Source organism: Lutjanus erythropterus, chromosome 7 (assembly GCF_056507025.1).
Source record: "Lutjanus erythropterus isolate fLutEry1 chromosome 7, fLutEry1.hap2, whole genome shotgun sequence".
Classification (NCBI taxonomy): domain Eukaryota; kingdom Metazoa; phylum Chordata; class Actinopteri; order Lutjaniformes; family Lutjanidae; genus Lutjanus; species Lutjanus erythropterus.
Genome location: NC_139323.1, coordinates 28,966,768 through 28,988,429, shown reverse-complemented (window position 1 = coordinate 28,988,429; position 21,662 = coordinate 28,966,768). Strand labels below are relative to the sequence as shown.

The 21,662-nt window shown below is 38.3% G+C and overlaps 2 protein-coding genes across 6 annotated transcripts in view; both read right to left on the bottom strand.

The window, feature by feature from the left end:
• ttc39a (tetratricopeptide repeat domain 39A) overlaps positions 1-9,094 on the bottom strand; it is a 40,791-nt gene extending 31,697 nt beyond the window's left edge. Inside the window, exons 1-4 of one of the 3 annotated variants that reach the window (XM_084723485.1) lie at positions 8,894-9,094; positions 6,930-6,980; positions 6,752-6,802; positions 6,084-6,140 (exon numbers count right to left, since the gene is read on the bottom strand). In XM_084723485.1, the coding sequence (XP_084579611.1) occupies positions 6,084-6,140; positions 6,752-6,802; positions 6,930-6,980; positions 8,894-8,943 (209 nt within the window). In that variant the 5' untranslated portion in view covers positions 8,944-9,094. Of the gene's footprint in view, positions 1-1,380; positions 1,656-6,083; positions 6,141-6,751; positions 6,803-6,929; positions 6,981-8,893 lie in introns of those variants that run through there. The other 2 variants (XM_084723486.1, XM_084723484.1) reach the window with 2 other exon arrangements.
• A 4,483-nt stretch (positions 9,095-13,577) lies between these two features.
• The window catches only part of eps15 (epidermal growth factor receptor pathway substrate 15), a 35,143-nt gene continuing 27,058 nt past the window's right edge, over positions 13,578-21,662 (bottom strand). For 2 of the 3 annotated variants that reach the window (XM_084723480.1, XM_084723481.1), the window contains exons 24-25: positions 20,977-21,173; positions 13,578-14,956 (exon numbers count right to left, since the gene is read on the bottom strand). In XM_084723480.1, coding sequence (XP_084579606.1) covers positions 14,816-14,956; positions 20,977-21,173 — 338 coding nt within the window. In that variant the 3' untranslated portion in view covers positions 13,578-14,815. Of the gene's footprint in view, positions 14,960-17,652; positions 17,678-20,976; positions 21,174-21,662 lie in introns of all 3 variants that reach the window. The other variant, XM_084723483.1, reaches the window with a different exon arrangement.

Sequence of the window (21,662 nt, the reverse complement as noted above, 5' to 3'; positions counted from 1 at the left end):
TCAACTCTCCTCCTCGTGTATCATTGCCACAAAGACAACATCTGTACACAACACTGGATCACTTTCCATTTCCGTGACAGAATGATCAACGCCATTTTATAAATAAGAGAGAAGAAAGAAACATGTTCATTGAAAAGACATATTGAAAGCTAGCATAATGATGTGCACTGCATGGTGAGTAATGTTAGCTTATTTCTTCGCACAAACAATAACTAAAGCAGGGGTTGATGTCGAGGTCAAGAAATGTTAGAAGAAAACATTACGAGAAAAAACAGAAATTTATTAATCAATTAGTTTATGCTAGAGAACAAATCTAACTGCGAATGGTGTCATTATTCTATCACCATTACAAAGTGCAATCAACATTTGCTTCAAAATGATAACCTAAAGTCAAAAACTCTAAGCCAACCACCAGAATAACAGCCTTTTCTCCCTACTGTGATTGGAAACAAGGTACCAGATCCACCAGACCAGCACTGAGAGGCTCAGGATTGTATTCTGATACTTTCAGGCCACTGGGATCTGAAATCAGGACACTACCTAAGACTGTACCAACCCCCTCATCACCTCTACTTACTGTCAAGAATTTTAAATTTTTGTAACTGTTTACGCTATTTAACCATTATTATTTGTTACACGAGAACTATGTTGATGTGAGGATAATGGGGGCAAACAATCAGCGGTTCCATCATTTCCTGATAGCTGGAAAGTAACTCGACTGGTCTTGACTGAGTGGTAAACAGGATTTTGGCAAGTTTACACCTTAAAGACCCGAGGGCAGTGAAAGAAAAGAAAGCAGCTCTCAGTCAGTGAGCAGAGATTATCACACAGTACAGGGCTACTGTGTCCTTTAAAACGAGGGAATAACTGGCGATTGTACGGCAGAAAGAAAAGGCCTGACAACCAGCACAATGAGGAGAGACTGTTAGCTTCAGGATGTGCATACCTCACATTGTTCCCATAATTTAATTTAACTTCATGTCAGCTGAAATACTGGGCTGATTTCTCTGGAGAGCAACTCGCACAATGATCATTATCAGTGAGGCACAAAAAACACTTAGCGCACAAACACTATTCATCACACCCCTGCATGTGCTCTTTCACACACACACACACACCTCCAAGAGTGACGAAGCATTAGTTTATAGACTAAGCTTTCACCACATTCATTCAAGCCGGTATAAGATGTTCAGAGGCCTCACAGCGGTGAAACAAAAGAGCCGAGCTGCTGCTGTAATAAACCGAGCGAGTTTGTCCACATGCCTGAGTCTCACAGCTAGAACACACACACACACACACACACACACACTTACAGAGCATCTTACAGAGGCCAGCTGAATGACAAACACACACCATCCAGACATCCAGCAGGTATCTTACCCATTTGACAGAGTCTCTTCCTCTCCTGACATTTTCATCTGGCAAAGTGTGTGTGTGTGAGAGAGTGTGTGTGAAAGACAGACAAGACAGAGACGGAGAAGGAGGACAGTGATAAAGAAAATTGCAGAAGTGAGTGTGAGCCTGGGGCCTTTCCAGCAGTGCAGAGTAATGGTGTGTGTCTCAGCAGCAGCAGCAGCAGCAGCAACAAGAGCAGAAGCAGCAGCAGAAGGGCAGGCGGGTGAAAGAGAAAGAGAGATAGAGATAGAGGGGGAAGAATGAAGGAGGGAGGGAGGGAGGAGGAGGAGAAGAGGAGGAGGAAGGACACAGCAGCAACAGCAGACCTTAATAAGATTGGGATGACTATCACACATGAGGGGAGAAAACAGTCTATCTGTGCTGTCTCTACCACACACACACTCACACACACACACACACACACACACACACATACACACACACACACACAGAAAAATCCCATCCCACCTCTTCCGATCATCACCCTTATGCTACACACTGCAGTCTCTGCTCTGATTGGTTAATGGAAAGTCGGGGGCGGGGCTAAGTCCCCAAGAATCATGGCCTGAGGAATTTTATCTCCAGTGGCAAACAAAAAAAAATGTACAGAAAAGGAAGAAGGACAGAGTGAGAGCTAAGAAATAAGTTGCAAGTCTTTCATTCATATCTGACATAAAACTTTATGGTGCTGACGAAAGAGTGACACGGCTTGAAAGAGTGAAAAAGAGAGTGCTGGTGCGTAGTGAGAATGTCAGCCGGTCCAGTCTGCTGCTGCAGTGTTCAGTCTCTGCCACTGCAGCGACCAGAGACTCCAGAAATAGAAGACATAGACGCAGTACAGCAGCTCATACCGAGAGCTAACGTGAAATCATGAATGAAAGATAGAAAATTGCCAGCAGTTATGGTGTTTGATAACAATAAACCACAGCCAGCAACTCTCCTGTTAGATGAGTGTGTGAACACACACTTGAAAGCAGATGAGAGCCTAAGACTCTGCATCCTAGTTCATTCACAAAGGCTCACTGATACACTTAAATAGAACAGGGAAAATTTACTTTACATGTGGATATCCAGTGATAGGAAATCAGCTGAAGCAGTGAAGTCCTTTGAGATCTCCTGCTGCAAAATCTGTTGTTCTTCCTTACATCCAGTGATGTCACTGTATGCAGGAAGAACTACAAATTATTTCAGCTTGGATTTCTAGTCTCCGCCTCTCGGAAGCCTGGGAGCAAGCTAGATATGTATTTTTGTCACCTTAAGCTATATTTTGACCAACAGAGTAATAGCTATAGGCTAGAGTGGTGTTAACACAGTAACATGAGCAAGGGAGTCACAAGTTTGCCCACAATATATCTTGGGACATGTAGGCACTTCTGCATGGCTCTTGGTCAATATAACACTCAATAAAGAATCTATTGCTGCAAATGACAGTGTTTACTATTAACACTAATTAAAAAGCCACATGAACAGCACCAAATTTTCTTGTCAAAGGCATTAATTATACCTGCTGTAATAAATAAAAATGTCCGCAGTGGAACGGGTCCATTATCTAATGTCAGAAAAGTGCTAAGATCATTAATCCTTTTGAAAAGTGGTGAGCAGGATTAAATATACTCTGGTTTGAATAAAGTATGTGCCAATACTGAAAACAAAATGTGTAACTCAATAGTTTTTCCTCCTCTGATAGTCTACTAGTAACTGCATTAGTGCCACAACTAATGATTATTTTCTCAATTAATCGTAAACCAATTAATACAAGAATGGAGATCCTCTGCTGATTTATAGGAAATATTATTTCTCCCCAGTCATTAAGAGGAAATTATTAAAGGACCAGTGAGCAGGATTTCATGGCATGTAGCGGTGAAGTTGTACATTGTACCCAACTGAATACGGCTTGCCTCCCCCTCCCCCTCCAAGCATGGAGGGGGAAGGGGAGGCATAATGAGAATAATATTCTTATTTTCAGGTGATTAACCTACTATTGAATATTATATTCCATTCCTGCCACATTCTGCCAATAAATCCCTGTATATTTTACACACTGGACCATTATATCTCCAGCAGTATGGTTCTATAACACACATACGCAGACACACATGCTATTAGTAACACTGTTAACATCAAGACAGCATAAAGATCACACTCATGTGACTGTGTCTAAGCGACCGTCACGTTTGACATATTTTTCTTCTCAATGGTCGCCCATAAAGACACAAGAGCAAAGCACTTTGTCCAGCACATAAACACGAGAAGCAATTTATCTATCTTTGTAGACTGCTGTAAAAAAAAAAAGAATTGTTGCTTCTATCTCTTGTGTGTGCTGCGAGGCACACAGAAAGTCATGGGTTTAAGGTGGAGAAAATTAGATTTGATATGCAGCCGTCCTCATGGTGGACAATTGGATTTGGCAACAGAAAAACAAGGACTCCAAGCTGCAGAAGAAAACATCATTTCATTATAATTTTGGCTGAAATATCTCATTTTGATCAGTGTATATCACTAACAATATTTAGGTGAAGGGTTACTGTGAGCTTCCACTCCTTAGAATTTATTTTTGTTTAACTGGACCTGGTCTGAATCAAACAAGCAATTAGGATTGGACAGGACGTATCACAGCGACTCTGTATGAAGAAGGGTCGGCCAGGTTCATGTCCTCATGTCTTGACATGAGCCCAGCAAAATGCACGTGCATGTTTGGTGCATTTCAAACTGTCTACTGCAGCTTTAATATAATAACACACACCAGTCTAATGCTTTCATGCACCACAGAATAGTAAATAATCCAAACCACCATCCTTTCCTTTAACAGCCCTCAACAGGATATGATGCTTTTGTTTTACAACACAAAAACAAGGATAATAGTCAATAATGACGACTAATAACATTTCTTACAATGAGGTACATGAAAACGCTGGTAGACATTTCTGCCACAGTTGGACAGAGTAGTCTTTTCCCCCCTATTTCCAGTCTTTATGCTAAGCTGAGCTAACTGTCTCCGAGCTTTAGCTTCATATTAAGCATGAGCAGCGGTATCAACCTTCTCATCTAACTCTCAGCGAGAAAGCAAACAAGCATGTTTCTTAAAATGACAAACTATTGCTTTGAAATAATTTAAAGGCTTGACACCTAGTTTTGAGCATTCCTTGGCTAGCTATGGATGCTAAATCCAAAAAATAAGAGTCTCAGAAGAAAATAGAGAATTTAATAGTTATGGATCCAAACAGAATTTTTTCAAAATAAAGGTTGCTGACCCCTGGGCCACAGTAACTGTTTACTCACAAAACTAACAGAGGCCTGAAAAATAGTTTGCTGCTTTGCAAACAACTGAGTTCAAGAGAGTCTGTTTCATTAGCTTTCATTAGCTCTACCCTCCGTGGCGGACAAACCACAGCTGGCAAGTTACTCAAAAAGTGTAATATGTCACTTTTTACTTATTCCTTCTTTAAAAAGTACTTTAATTAGTATTTGGTATCAAAAGTAATGTTACATTACTAGTTCTATTACCTTTCTACCTTGTTGGTGGCATTGTTGTGTTTCAAAGCTGAACTCCTGAATCACCCACAAAACTGTCGGCCGTGGTGGAAACAAAGTCGACCTCTCCGAGCGCGGCCTTTAAATCGAATTACACCACTACAGATGTTCTCTGGAGGAGCCGAACAAACTCCAAGTAATGACAGTGCTTTTACCTGTCGAAAGTATGTCCTCCCTCTTCCTCACAGAAACAGAGCAAGCAAACCATCTCCACTCCCTGTAAGTTAAAAAACCCTGAACTAAGTTTTTGTAAGTTTCCAAATTGAAAAAAAAGAGTCTTTAAGAAGACAAAAGCGGATACTGATGTGAGGCATCAGCAGGATGAACAGGGACATTGACACTCAGTAACTCTACTCCTGGATTACAGTTGCTAATTTGACCAGATGAACTCCAGTGATAATTCAGCTATAAAAGCACCTCCGATTTACCAGAAATATTGAGTTTGTCAGTTTAACTTTACCTCTCTGGTAGACACAGGGTGCTAAAATGATCCATTGCTGTGCTGAAATCTTCATAAGTTCATAATACTCTAAATGTAATGGCTTTCATCACCATTGTCTGACCTCATTTGACAAAATTTGTTTAATCTGAAAATCTTCCGAGATTATTACTTTCAAGCTCTTATATTATATTAACTAATTAAAAATGTCTAAATAATATGGAAGCAGCTTTAACCTTTATTTCTGCAAGGTATAATTCACTTTGCTGATCTTCCAGGCTTTTTTGCTTTAGTTCCCTCCCACAACAATCCTTCTCCTCGGGCTCACAATAAATCCTTTACATGCCTTGACAGAGAATGCAGGATTAGACTATTGAATAAGCAGCTGGTTCATGTTCACACTCATCCAGTCATTACTTGACAGAGAGAGAAGAGAGATGATTCTCGGGTTCTCTGTCTGAATTATTGAAAATGTCGAACAGCAGGGAGTCGCTGTGTTAATGCCGGTGACTTTCTGATGACCTTTACCTCAACGTGTCACTAACATGTCGAATAAATTCTTTAAGTAATGCTCAATCTGTTCACAGCCACTCACTGTCATGCAAGAGAGTTAAAAAATGAGCACTGTGAGAACTTTTAAAGGAGAATTTAGCAGGTTTCTGTGCCTTAACTTTTGTTTCTGAGTTTTGCTTTATGGTCATTCACTGTCCGCTCTTACCCATTTGATGGATTCGTTGATTCCTCCAGACCATCATTGTTTCCCGGCAGCTGTAACCTGAAACATACGAACAAAATCAAGGCTGTTTAGAGAAAAGAGGGGAATCTCAAGGGATTGAAAAGCAGCTGAAAGGAGAGGTATTGTTTGAGGAACATGATCGTGAGAGCCATAGAAACACAGACACTGATATACGTGGACACTCCCAGGATATTTATTTCTGTGAGGGCACTGCTACAGAAATTCATCTGAAAGTTTCTGGAACATGTCTGGACAATTGGTCTGATATCTGGACAGATCTTGGGAAAATTCTGGTGATGAACTTTAAAAAACAAATATCAGGTTTCGCAGACAGACCCAAGACATTTATTACATTTTGAACGGTAAACCAGAATACGCTTTCATCCGATTTTGACACCAGATTACATTATTAAATTTTCACTTCATTATGTAATAAAGTTTCCTGCCTCATTCGTAAAAATAGTAACATTATAACAATTTTTATTCTGGTCTGAATTATGCTGACTCAGAATTCATTAAGAGATAAAATTAGTTTCATTTTCCAAAACTGCATCACACCACATTTTATCAAGTTATTACATGATGTGGTGTTTTTACATAATGTGTTTTTACATACGTCCTTCAGTGGCTTTCAATTCAAAGACACTGACCTGAAGTCTGTGATGATGGGATCCAGTTCTGGACTGTTTATGACTGACAACCTGGGAACAGATATAAAGTCAGTGTGTGTATGACGAGTGCGAGTTGAAATGTGAACAGCTACCACCGTATTTGTAATTAAATCTGCTATTGGCACCGTGACACAGCTGGCTGACAATGTGAACGTACCGGCTCGGGGAGTCCGGGCTGTCAGGTATGTCTTGTGCCTGTACGGCGTCCCTGTGAAGAGGTTAGAGGTCAACTTAGAGAGAAGGCATGAATGGATCTCATGGTGGTGAGAGGAGGATGCGTGCTAAGACACTGGAGGTCCGACCTTAAGATCTGAGAAGGACTGAGGAGTTCTTTTGAATATATTCACAAAAGTACATGGAATCAGCCTGGCAACTCATGACGTCATCAACAAGGAAGCACATGACAACACAGGACTAACTAGATTCAAGCTGTTGATTCCTCATATTTTGGGTTGCATTTTACATCGCTTACATGTGACCATTTTTATATGTCAAAAAAAAAAAGTGAAAAATGCTTAGCACAATTTCCTAGAGCCCAAAGTAACACAACTCACCGACTCTTCATTTACTGTCATATATTACACAGAAAAGCAGCAAACCCCCACATTTAAGAAGCTGGAGTAACTGTTTAACAGAAACAGTTAACAGATTAACAAAATAGTTTCTTTTTTTTTCCAATGGACTAATCATTTAATGACCTAATTGTTGCAGCTCTAATTCAAGCCGGTGAGATTAGATCAGTGGTTCCCAGCGTCTTTAGCTTGTGACTCCACGTGCAGGTAACACTTTCTACCCCACGTGTATATCTGTGAGATGCCTGAAGAGGTACAACTACACAGCATATCACAAGAAAAAAAAAACAGCAAAGATTATTTGGTGTAACTGAATTCGGTTATTCACTATTTCTGACCAAAGAAATCATGTTGTAACCTTAAATCAATTTTGTGACCACCTTTTTGTTGTCCAGCCACCGTGTTAGACAACCCCCTCGTAAGATATGACTTTATTTAGAAATTCCCAAAGCATGTCTGTGTCATAATTGTCTGGAAGAGTTCAGTCATAAAATAATCAAATCATAATTTTGTTGTTTTTTGTTTTGAGTTGACATAAATGTAACTGACTGTGTTGAACAGACATATGAAATTGTTCTATATTGATCGCAGGTCTCTGAATTGAATTGATAATGTATCGTGGAGTTTGTGACATCAGCAAATATCATATTATTGTCCAAACAATTGCTTAAATGTTGTATCATGATAAAACTTGAGAATTAACGCCCTAGTGCTCTGTTCATACAGTTTTGCTTGTTATGTATGCAGCTCTACCAGTGAATGATGATAGATTTTTTTTTCATTTTTACATTTAAACTATGTCAGATCTACGCTTAAATAACATGTAAAAGTGTTGAAATGACATGGACGTGGAATATGCGACTGTTGTCAGTCAGGAGTATTATAAATTATAAATTAAACTGTTGACTGTAGTTTGCCCTCTTAATGCCCCAACTTCTTTACCCATTTTTGTTTGTCTTGGTCTGGTATCATTTTGTTTTTTTTAATGTGGGTATGTGCAAAAATACATCTTTTCAATGTATGAGTCATTTAGCATTTAGTAGTTTAATAAAACTAAAAAAAAGACCTAAAAATAATATTACTTTCTAAAAATGAAAATGCCACCACTCTGAAAGCCTGTTTAACCACATCATGATTGTAATGTTGTCTAACAGGCTACAAAGACTTCATGAGTAAAAAGGATCCAAACATAATACAATATTTTTCATGTTGGCTCACAGCAGTCAGACTTTATGAATTTATTAGATGGGCTCCTTTAGTAAAATGCAAAAGTTTTTCTGTGTGAAATGTGAACAGTGGCAACAGAAACACAGGACTAAACTTCAGAGACCATGTCTGTCTGTGTGTAATCTAAAGGGACCTGTGAGTCTCCTGTCCTCTGCATAACAGTGATGACAGCGCACAAACACACACACACAGACCCACACACACACATTATGAGACTCATAAAGTGCGATCCTCACTGTTGTCTCACTATGAACAACAGACAAGTACCGACAGAGTCAGGACTTGTACTGATTTTCTGACGCGTTTCTCTTCTTCTACTCACTTTTTGCTGTCATTTTGCTTCACGCTTCGTCTCCACTTCATAAAACTCATTCCACAGCACTGGGCTCCGGTGAGACAGCAGAATTATCCCGGACACACAGAGACACAGACAGACAGACAGACAGACACAGCGGGTTTACACGGAGGACATGGAGAGGACAGGACACAGGAGCGGATCACTGACTTCTTCACACTGACAGAAATGAGCGTCTTCCTTCTTCCTGACGTGGAAAGGTGTGTTGAACGCATCATCACCGTATAATGACTTTCACATTTAAATACACTGCAATGGAAGAGCTGCAGGTCCTCGCTACAGGGTCCTAAAGCCCTCCAATGTTGCACAAACGAATATACATATACACACACTGACAAGCTTAAAATATCTTAATATAGTAAAGAAACAGCTAAATAATACATAAAGTAATTTAATAAAAAAAAATAAAAATAATAATAAAGCCACTCATTTTAAAATTTAAACATCTGAATATATTTATCTATGGAAGCCCTAAGAGGCAAGTGAGGAAAAAAGTCTTGGTGCTGATTGGTCCTTGCTCCTAGTCAAATCTTTTTTTCTAAATCCATTTTAGGACATTTAAGGAAAGTAATGTTACTTCACTTGCAAACACACAATATGTAGGCCTTCCTTGTGTTTAAAGTGCATGAAAAAAATTAAAATTCACCTGGAAGAAAACATGAATGCATTTATAACATGGGGCGGTGATGCACTTCAGCCTCTTATGGCTGAAATATATATTACAACCATAACAAAAGAAAAAGAAAAAAAAATCACTCAACAACAACAAAATAATAATAATAATTATTATTATACTGACAAACATATTTTTTCACCTGCCAACACTATATCTCAAAGATTAAAAAAATTAATAATAAATCATTTTTCACTTGTTCTTCAGGTATAAACACAGGAGATAAAACACTTAAGATCAGAATTAGAAAATGGAGCATCAGATTTATTTTTTTTTTACCTGCCTCTCAGGACATCCATATTTAATAGCACATACTGAATTTTAAATTAACTTTAACTTTTAGGCCACTTTTAATTTATTTTAGAAAAATAATATTTTTAAGTATTACAAAACGTTATCCAGTGTACAAAAACAGGCCCATAATACAGAGTACAATATTCATGGTGTCCATAATAACATATGCGAAATTACAAAACTATAATGTCAAAATGATTGTTCTCTGCATGTAAATTTACCATTTTGAGCACATTTCACAATGTTTGCAGCTTTTTAAGTGTGTGCCAGTGTTTCTAATTGCTCTGCAAGATAAAAACATAAATGCATGTTTAAATTTACTAACGTTTTTGCATTTAACTACAGTTTTTACAAATACAGTAAGTACAAATAGCAGCTTCTTAATTTTAACTTGTATAAAATATGATATCTTGCTATTTGGACAGAGCTAAACAGGCTCTACATGGTTTTAAATGCTGCTTAGTCATGAATGCATCTATTGCCCCAATAATACTCCCATAGTACAACACATATAACAGTACAGGATTCTACATAATGAGTACTTTTACTTTTGTAGGTAAGTATGTTTTGCTGATAATAATTCTGAAGTTTTTATTCTTTACTTCAATAAAATTACAAATAAAATGTAAAAATACTCCATACAAGTAAAGGTTTAGCATTAAAAATCCTACAAAAGTAAAAAGTACCGATGTTATCAGCAGCATCATGTTGTTTTGAGTTTTACAGTATTATTTGTTCTACAGAGAAAGAACTGAAAGCATACTGACTGGAAATGTGACATCCCTGGTACGGGATGTGCACGGCCCAGGACAGGTGGACTCTGCAGCTGCATCATAGAGGTGAAACCACCCGAGACACAATCTATTCAACCCGCTACCATCAGACAGGAAGTACAGGGGCATCTGCTGCTGAACCACCAGACTGAAGAACAGTTCCTTACCTCAGGCTGTGAGACTGCTCGATTCATTCTCAGCACGCCACCTTTTTTATTTATTTCAACAATTTTAATTAATCACTTAATTAAGAGAGAACTACAACAAAATTTCATTTTACAACCTTGTTGTAAATGATAAAGAAATCACCTTATATCCTTGTATGTAAAAATACTCCATTACAAGTAAAAGTCAAGCATTAAAAATCCTATGATAGTCAAAAATATGAAAGTATCATTATTATTTGACCTATGTCACATTGTTATGTGTTATTGGATCATTAATACAGGTCCATTACTATGTGTTTAGTGTTGCTGTTGTTTAATCTGAAGTACAAAGTAGCATACAAATACCTTCAAAAAGGTATTTCATTACAGTACTTGAGTAAATGTTTACTTTCAACCACTGCTTTTACTCCACTGAGGATTTGAAAGCACAGTAATAATATTATAACATCACAGGATCCCAGTAAGAACACACAAACTGCAAAACTACACGTTTAATATTTATTCTGTTTCAATTAAATGCATTACATATTCTGGCCAAACCTCCCAATAAGGATTTATTTTTCTTACATGTTAGAAAATACAAAATAAAATACAATTAGCTTGAGTTTTAAAAAGCCTTTATGGGTACGGCTAGAAACATAAGTGGTTTTTTTGATTTGTAAAATTCGAGGAGTCTGTACAAGTGACATTAATGTGTCTGGTGGCATTTAAGTGTGAGAGGATGAGACCATGAAGTGTAGCATGACGAGGTGAAGAACAGACAGACGACTCTGGTTCTCTTGTATTTACAATAAACTGCAGTGTGAGTATGAACGTGCAGCATCAATCACTGACAGTAAACTGGTCAAACATGAGAAGGAGAAGAAGAAACTATGACACTGCTGATTCTAAACAAAGAGAAAGTCAAAACAGGAAGAGGAGTCCAAAATGTTGTGCATTATTTGGTCATAAATTAGCAAAGAAAATGAAAACAAAGGTCTCCTGCTCTTCAACCACAAACTTCCCTTGTTCAGAAACCATCTATCACAGTTTAGCACTCAGTGCTGAGTAACTTATAGCTCATTTTCTGCCTGAGAGAAACACACAACTACCCAGCAAGGAGAAGAATTACTGGCCAACCAACTGCTGCTGCTGTGTGGGCGTCAACAAGAATGAGGATGCGTTTATCCTCACAGCACAAGAGTAGGTTCTTTGCAAGTTAAATCCCCACAGACAGAGCTTGAAGTGGACAGACAGAAGACAAACTGCTCCACCAAAACGCAGAGACACCCATCAACTTTTGCTGACTTTGTGTAAGACTTTGAAATCCAGCTAGCCTCTCCTGGAAAAAAAAAAAAAAAAACATCCCGGAAAAAAAAAACAGTTGTAATGGGACCTGGTGTGAGATTTGTGACATGGATATGAGGAAGTTGATCTATTTTTAATACTCTTCTCTCATCAAAAGTAAGTTTCACAATCAGCCAACATGCTGCTGAAGTGTCATTCAACAAGACACTGATTTAGGCAGACGGTTCTGTCTAAATCAGACCCCTGCCCTCCCAGTGTGGGCGGAGGAGGCTCTCTATGTGGATAAATCTGGATAAACAATATTATAAACACTATTCATTTAATGAGTAAGAAGAACGGGTAAAGTGTGTATAAATCAGTTTTTCCACAGTCACACATGACAACTCAGTTTCTTTGTGAATCTATATCAAAATTATCTGTTCTGCAGCCACATTTATACAAAAAATAACATTCTTTAATCCCAGATCACATTAATAAAATGTCTCTGTAATTGCCCAGAATTGAAAGTTTCATATTAATTTAATGCTAATAAGTTTTTGAATGACAAAACCACATTTTTAGAGCTGCATTATCTAAGTCTCAGATGACTAAATGTAGGACAAAGCAGTTGTGTTCTTGTTTTGTGCAATCCTGTGTAGTGTGGCCCTGAAATTTAATGCTAATTACAGGGACAGCTCCGATTATTTGAAGTGAGGCTGTCTGAAGTACAAATCCATAGTCGCTGTGTCACCCACAGTAGATGACATGTCCACTGTTTGAAGGAGCAGCAGGAGCTAAACAATGACCTGATGCAGACAGGGTCAGCAGCAAAATGTATTTTAGCCACTTTCAAAAAAAAAATCAATATGGGTTAGGTGTTTGCTTTATTTCAGTATTTTCGCCACTTGCCGTCAGGCAGCCTTTTCCCCATGGGAAACTGATGTCATATACGCCAAATATTGCTTTTGATGAAAACTGAAATTTTTACTTTTGCAGAACACAGGAGTTGCTGGTCTACCGCTGCCTTTGTTTATGTTGTTGTGTCACCTGGGTGTTTTAAAAGGTTAGTTCAAATTCACAGAAGTCACACAAAAACACAAACAAACTAACAGATTAAGGCAGCGGTACACCAGAAACTCCCCTGTGGGGTAAAATTACTGTTTTTGCAGAAGGAGCTGTTTTCTGACACAAAAGTCTGAAATGTAAAGCAGTGAAAACATTTTAAATATAGTGTAAACTTAATCTGATGCTGCTTTTCTTTTAGGGAGGCCCTTTTAAAGTGGCTGTTTGGTGTTAACCCTGTCCTCAGCAGAAAATTGCAGTAATCGTGCTGCTTCTACAAACTGGGGGCATGTTGACGACCGTCTGTTGGTAATGCGCTAAGAATCTCCTACAACCCCACTTCAAAAAATCCCAACTATCCCTTTCATATGTAATCAATACATGTAATAGATGTAGTTTCATTCCTTTCAGTCCCCCCCCCCCCCCCCCCCCAAAAAAAAACATAAACTTTCAAACACAGACAGAACAGATGCTGGGTAAAGCAATGCACTGCTGAAACTGAAAAAGATATTAAATATCTACTGTAGAAGCTGAAAGTGGCAGCTGTGATGGATTTGTTCGATTTTAGTATAAATCTGCACATGCAATTCACATATCAGAGGACTGGTAACTTCCAGTTAAAAATGCAGAAATGATGAATTCTGTCATCCTTTTCCTGAACAAAAAAAAAAAAAAACTTTACAAATCTCATAGGCTCCTCTCTGCCATCAGACAACCCTGATTCCAAAAAAGTTGTGACGCTGTGTAAAATACAAGCAGAACGCGATCAAATTCAGAATGAGTGTATATTTACAAAAACACTTTGAACATGGAAAATCTTGTCATTGTACTATATTCAACTGGATATAAGTTTTGTTTTTATTTACTTTTTACAGTGTCACAACTTTTTTTTGTTGGAATCAGGGTGGCACAGAACCAGAAAAGTATGTGGTCACTCCATTTCAAAAGGACTTTGTTGCAGTGCCTCCAAAAATGCAGTTTTCCTCCAGGTGTCTGTCTTGAAACTAAGCACAGTTCACAATTAACCAACAGCCGGAAGGAAATTAAGGGATTATTGGGCTCTACAAAATTAGAAAGTCTGTTTTTAATGAAGGAAATCTCATGAAATCCTCAATATAACTTCAGGAGTTAGAATGAGCTGAGTTTTAATAACGTGTAGTGAGTACTGTTAGTGGATAAAGACAGGACTTTTGACAAGACCATTTCAATCAATTTGAGTGAAAATGTTTAAATAAATTACATTCGGGAGAATTAATGTGGCATTTGTAGCCTGGCGGTGATCTTAACATCTGACAATCTCTAAATCCATATTCACTGCATTTCATTCAGCGACCCATACACTCCATCTTGGTCCTCTCCTCCGAAACGAAACCACAGAGACCAACAGGATGGGAAAAAAACACGACACTGCCATGCCAGTGAACAGTGAACACAGTCTGAGGGGACGAGAGGGGCGATGAAAGGTTCAGATTCAGGTCTAAGTAAGTCTCTTCATGGGGTCCAGCAGGTGCTGCTGAATCAGTCCTATACAGTCCCCACTTTGCTTTGGTGCTTTCTGGGCTGGGCCAGGCTGTGCTGTGCCGTGCCGAGCCGGGCCAGTATAGGAGGAGGAGGAGGAGGAGGGGGAGGAGGAGGTGGGGGAGAAACGAGCTCCTCAGGAGAGTTCAGACTTGCTGAGTGCGATAGCCAGCTCCAGGTCCTCTTGTTCCTGCTGGGTGAGCCTGGCAAGTCGTTCCTTTTCCTCTCGCTCGCTCTCGCGCTTTGCCCACTCTATCATGTCTTCCTCTGTGGGATACTGCTCCATGAACACACACACACACACACACACACACACACACACACACACACACACACACACACACACACACACACACACACAAGGGGGGAAGGAAAGAGCAAGACATATGCAAAGAAATGTGGGGGTGAAAGGAGACAAACACAGACAAACACAAGTACAGTTAACAGATTCTCAAAGACAGCTTTTAGAGCCTGCTAAAGACAGATAACCAACAACGACAACAACACCTGGATGATATGTGCATGCCATTATCATTAAAGGGAAATTTCAGCACTTTTTATCTTAAGATCAATTGTAGATGGTAAAGTTTGTCAACTGAAGCAAAAAAAAAAAAGTGTACCAGGATGCACTGTAGCCAAGCTTGTGACTCCCACACCCATGTTGCTGTGTATCACCACCTTGGGCTATAGCTTTTACTTTGTTGGCCAAAACATAGTGTTAGGTAACAAAAATATTTTGCCTCCTGGCTACCCAGAGGCAGAGACTAGAAATCCAAGCTGAAATAGCCTGTAGTTCTTCTTCCTGCATCCAGTGACATCACTGGATGCAGGAAGGACAGCAGATTTCACAGCAGGAGAACCACGTTCTCGATCAGTGTAACACACACTGAGGAATTTATTGGCTTAATTGACTGCATTTACCATCTACACTGATTGGACTTCCACATGAAATATACCAAACTGTTGACTGCAGGTCTACTGTGCTACATTTTGTAATAGAACATTTTTGTGTTTGGTCCTCTAACATCCATATCCAACATATCATATTTACAGGTATAAGTATTGCAGAGCAAATGTTTTCACTGATGCTGTGTCACTGAGGTCAATACTGATATATCTCAGGTAAAAAGTTTGTCTTTTTAAATAAAGACAACATAAACTGTAAGATTCCCTTAAATGTGCTTATTTAAGATTTTTTACCTAGATGAGCAGCACATTTTACATTTGTCAGAACTCTGTAGTGAACAAATTATGAAATGGCATTTCTGTACTGCAATTTTTTGTTATCTTTTTTTTATTATTTCTATTTTTGAGCCATTTTTGCAGGAAAACTGAAAGGAGATGAGGGAAAATAAAGTGATGGGAATGACATGCGACAAAGGACTGGACTGGATGAAATCAAATCAGGGATGTTTCAGTTCACGTGGTACGCAACTTAGCCCAGGGGTCTCTGGCAGCGCGTCAGGGTCCATTAAAAGCTTTCAGATTCATTAATTTAGGACAAGGGAAGACTTCGGGCACATACAAGAGGGGCAAGTAGACCAAAATGTTGCAAAAGCAAGCCTGCACAGTCTAACTTGCAATATAAAATTTATTTGTGAAGTTTCAGTACTAGGCCTTAATCAGGCAATGTGTCAATGAGAATTTTTATATCTATCTATACATATATGTGTGTGTGTTTTACAAAAGGCTTCATAGTACAAATAATATTTTAAGTTTGAAGTCTAAAATAGTTAACAGATTACATTCTAATCTAACTACCTATAACAAACCTAAATAAATATATTTTTCCTCCTGCCAGTCAAGGACGCATCACCTACACGTCACTCATCAATGGTGAAACTGGCTCTCCCTAATTCAATGGACATACATGAGGTGACCTCCTACAATCCATATCATTAAAAGATTCAGAGAATCTAGAGACGTCTCTGTATGTAAGGAGCAAGGCCAAAAAACCAACACTGAATATCCTTTGATCCATCAGGCACCACTGCATTAAAAGGTCATATAATTGTATAAAGGACACTAGATGACCTCAGGAACACTTTGGAAAACAGTAAACAGTTTGTTGCTGCATCTAGTTATGACTCTACTCTGCAAAATGAAAATCATATATCAACAACATCCAGAAAAGCTACTGACTTCTGTGGGCCTGAGCTCATCTGAGATGGACTGACACAAAGTGCAAAAGTGTGCTGTGGTCTGACGAATCCACATTTCCCAGCAGGAATGGGGAAAGAATTTTACTTTCAAAACTTTCAAAACAAATAGCGTCCTCAGTTCCCACGTTTGTTAGGAAAAAGGTGACGTAACACAGTGGTACACATGATCCTGTCCCCACTTTTTTGAAATATGTTGCAGGCATCATATTTAGAATGAATGTATTTTTATAAAAAACAAAGTTTATCAGTCTTTGTATCGTTTTCAATTGAAAATAGGTCAAAATGTTTAACAATCGTTGCATTTTGTCCCAACTTTTTTGGAACTGAGGTTGTAAATCAATTTCTCAAATCAGATGGGATCATGAAGAGAGTGACAGGTTTTGCCCCACAGGTGCGTGTCATCACACATCTCGTGGAGGTGTGTGATCAGGACGAAAAGCGGAGGCCGGAGAGGGATATAAGCATGAAAATGGGGATTTCCACTGAGAAAGGAATGGAAGTCACATGAACAAAATAACATTTGTAGGTTCACAGGACGTGACGTTTAAAACACACAGTACACTGGTTAAATCAGTTAAACGTTACGAAACAGGGCATGCACTGTCATTATTCTCAATGAGTGACAGACAGAAGCATCACAGGTCATCCAGTGCGTATCCACCCATGCAAAGGAAAGCAGGAAGCGACGATGACGTTCAGTAGGAGGCATTTTAGAGCTGATGATTTCTTTGTAGAGGAGAGTAGAGCAGAACATGCATGATGAGAACACTTAAACATATAACGAATTTAGTAGAGAACATGCATTTATTACTTGGAGGTGATACATCCCACTGGTGCTTTTAAATAAGAATGAAATCAGACATCAATAAAGTACTTGGAGCAAGAGGAATGATGCGTTGTAGTGCTAAAGAAACCCTTCACATGTCTGGTGCATTTGTCTTCTTTACTTTAAGATGCTAAGGTGACTTGATGGTAATCTGTGAAGATACTTGACAGGACCATACTGGTGTTTTTGCATGTTTTAGCCCATTTGTAAAAATCCTATTAATTTTATATCATTGCCAAACATTTTCCAAGGCAAACTACAACGACAATTATTGGAAGCATTAGTCCTGCTTTCCATATGGCCACTACAGTTATCAAAATATATAAACATGAACTTGCAGAGAAACAAAACTTTATAATAGTGATTAATAAATAATAAATTGATAGTTAATTATAATTTATAATTTAGATTTGTGTTTATTTAGCAATTATAAAGTTTTATAAACATCAGTCGCAACTTTATGATGGCCATCCAATTAATGTTTTTGGACAATACTGCAGCTTGGTCAGTGGCCGTACACTGCAGGTATGCCTCTAATGTCAGTTTTGCACATGCAGGCCTCCATGGTCAAGTCTGCAATAATAAATATGTGACGTCCAGGTAGATTTTCAAAATAAAGGCACAAAAACTTGGGTAGGTAAGAAAAGACTATGCTTGGGTTAAAATACTATAACTACTTTACTTTGTATTTGTACATACGTAACATACATGAGTAGGTAAGATATTATAATCATCAGTTGCAACTTTATAGTAGCCATTCAAATAATGTTTATAGATGTTTACAGACTAATTATTAACCATTAATAAAGTGTTACAAATATCTGGTCCATCTGTCTGTGTAATGATTTCTTAAAGGTTTACAAATCACATGGTAATCATTAAACAATGCTTCATATTGTTTGTTAACAGTGAAATAAGTATAAACTAAAGTTTAATTAACTATCAACTTACCCTTTATTAATGAGGATTATTATAAAGTGTTACTGTAGGCTGCTTGAAGGGAAGGAAATAATCTTAAATTCAAAGCATCATTAAGCATGCTTTGGAAAATGTCAGCAGTGATGTTAAGTACAATATCACAAAATTTGTACTAAAATGAACTGCAAATGCAAAAACGTTGGTATGGTTCTTAAAAAGCTCAGGCATTTGCAGATAGTGATGTCATGGATGCACATAGAAGCCAGAGATGGTGCCCTTGATTCAACTCTTTATTCAAGTTTTATGACAGAGGTGTAAAGACACACACACACAGAATACAGGCGATCTGTTTCTCGACCTGAACTTGTAAATGACGGGATGGATGGATGAACAGATGGATGAACAGATGGATGCATGGATAAATAAATAGCAGAAAAAGGAAAAAAAAAAACACTGGTTGGAAGAATGGCAGAGGCAGTGGTATGAGTGAATGAGAGCCAGCCAATCAAACACACAGTTAGTGGGTGCAGGTCGGGGTTCAACAGGGACATGCAGATGCAGTCATGTGACGGAAGAGTCATCAACAGTCTTTTAATATCGTCATCCATCCCAAATACACTATGTGACAGTACATCTCTATGCAGTATTACAAAGGGAAGACCAGAGAGGATTTTAATACTGTTACTAATTTATTCCTGATATATCAACAGGATTCAGCCAGTGTTTAGACCAATATGCAATTACTCATGCTCCTGTTTTGCCACAACAGCTTCTTTTACTTCTTAAATAATAATTTAATTAGATATATTACTATTTGAACACATTTTAATGACTGAGACGAAAACAAACAGGGAACTGTAATTCCCTTTTTCTTCTCAGTTAAAGCAATACAATTATTACAGTAACCTGGCTCAGGAATTACACCTCAGCCAAATGGCCAGTGCTGTCGATGCACTAGAGTATGCCTGTATTGTCTCTTCTACCCACATGGCCAGTTTGGCTTGTATTTAAAACTGTTTTTCTCATGACGCACTGCAGTGAATATGCATAGCAAAACCTCTTGCTTTTCACTTCCGTGCATATATTAGCAGGTCTGATGTGCGCAGTTAGCTTCCTGTGCACTGTGTGCAGTTCTCAGCAAAAATAGGATATCAACAGATAATTTTTATTGTCTATCGACATCATACCAGCAACATCACACCTTTCACTACAGTTTAAATGTATTTATCTGTACAATGCATCATGGATATGAAAATATTGCGTGAGGGGCAGGACTTTTCTGGTATGCGCTCTCTCTCTGGACTACAGTGATCCCAAATTAGCAAGAAGACAGGCGACATGTCATATGACACCCATAATCTTGTTTCTAAAGTTAAGTATTTTTGCTGACATGTAAGGAATTGTTAATATGTCATATTTCTAAAACAGAGTTTGGTGTCATTTTTATACATTAGGGGGAAGTGGAGACACGTCATCCATTTTTATATAGTCATTGGTTAAAATGTTCTGAATTGGGTTCTCACTCAAGAAGCCTCGTTAGTCAAGGTCAACTAATGTGACGCCTTTAGGCCATAATCGATATTAACCTGAGATGCAATTTCAATGTAAAAAGATGCATAAGATGAAACACTTTGCAATAAAATATATATTTTATATTTTATTGTACTCATTTTGGAATGAAACATGCTGCATGCACATGCTGTAATGTCAGTGTGCCGAGTTGGGATGGCCAACAAAAGCCAAATGCAAGCAGCCTCTCATCTCTCCATTCACTGCCAACCATCAGGAAGGACTTGGTGTCGCAAAGATCGATGTGTAAAATTCATTAATGAGCAACAGAACTTGTGTCTGTTACTAAAAATATGTTGCAGAGTCAATATATGAATGTATCTAGATCTGCTATAATGACATTTCTGTACAAGTGCAACTTCAACCAAAGGGCTCAAATTAAGTGCAATCGCAATATAAATCAGTAACAAAAAATAATTACAAGTATAAAGAATCTTTATATGGCAAGGGAATATTGCATTCATAATAAAGAGCTAAAATATACACTAGCAGCAGACAAGATGCAAAAAACCAAATATCAAATATTAGTTGCTTATGTTAGCTAAGCTCAAGAAAACAAGGTTATCAAATAAACAAATGTAGCATCGAGAACCTGTGCTACTTTATGACACTTTATTTAAGTGATCAATTCACTTCTTTGGGACTTTTTAAATGGCAGTGGATGGAGTGATTCATAAAGCTGGCCTGATTTGCTTGATGGTTGTGAATTCATTAAACAACGACATGTGATTTGTTAGCAGGAGAAAAAAAAAAGAAAAGAAGAGGGCGTGACTACTGAGAGTCAGCTGAAGGTGAGGGAGAGGGCGAGAGGGAGGTGCTCACTTTGTCAAAGCTGGCAAATCGGTCAGCTTCCCGTACGTTGTGACGAGGAGGGGAGGAGGGGGCGAAGGGGTCGGCTAAAGGATCCTTGGCAGGCAGGGAAGAGGAGGAGGAGAAGTCTCCTGAGGGCTGTGTGAGGAAGTGCCCTCGTCGCTGGAAGGAGTCAGAGGACTCTGTTCTGGAGAGGGACGATCTCTTACCTGAAAAGGCAGACAGACGTATACAAGTATCAGTACAGAAACACAGAAAAGGAACTGATACACAAAATAAATACGATACACTGCAGAATAAACGGCCAAGCATGAAACAGCATATTCTAATTAAATATAACTACTAAAAAACATTTTAAGTTTTTTTATTTTAAATAACTAGGGCTGTTTTGTTCATAAGATCTACATTTGAATTTCTGCACAGTTGCAGATGAAGAACAGGCCACACTAATATTATTAGTATTACACTGTTTGTATAATTAGATTGCAGTGGTGGCTGCGTAGGCTTGTTTCTGACTTGTGTGATCCAAACATTCCCAAAATCAAAATTTATTTTCACTTACAGCTTAATCTGATAAAGCACTTAATTTAAATTGAGGATTTTGTATGAGTTTTTTTTTGTTTTCTTTTTTCGGGTGACGACGTTCTAAAATATGACAGCAGACATTCTGAGTTTCATTTGAAGCCTCATTAGAAGCT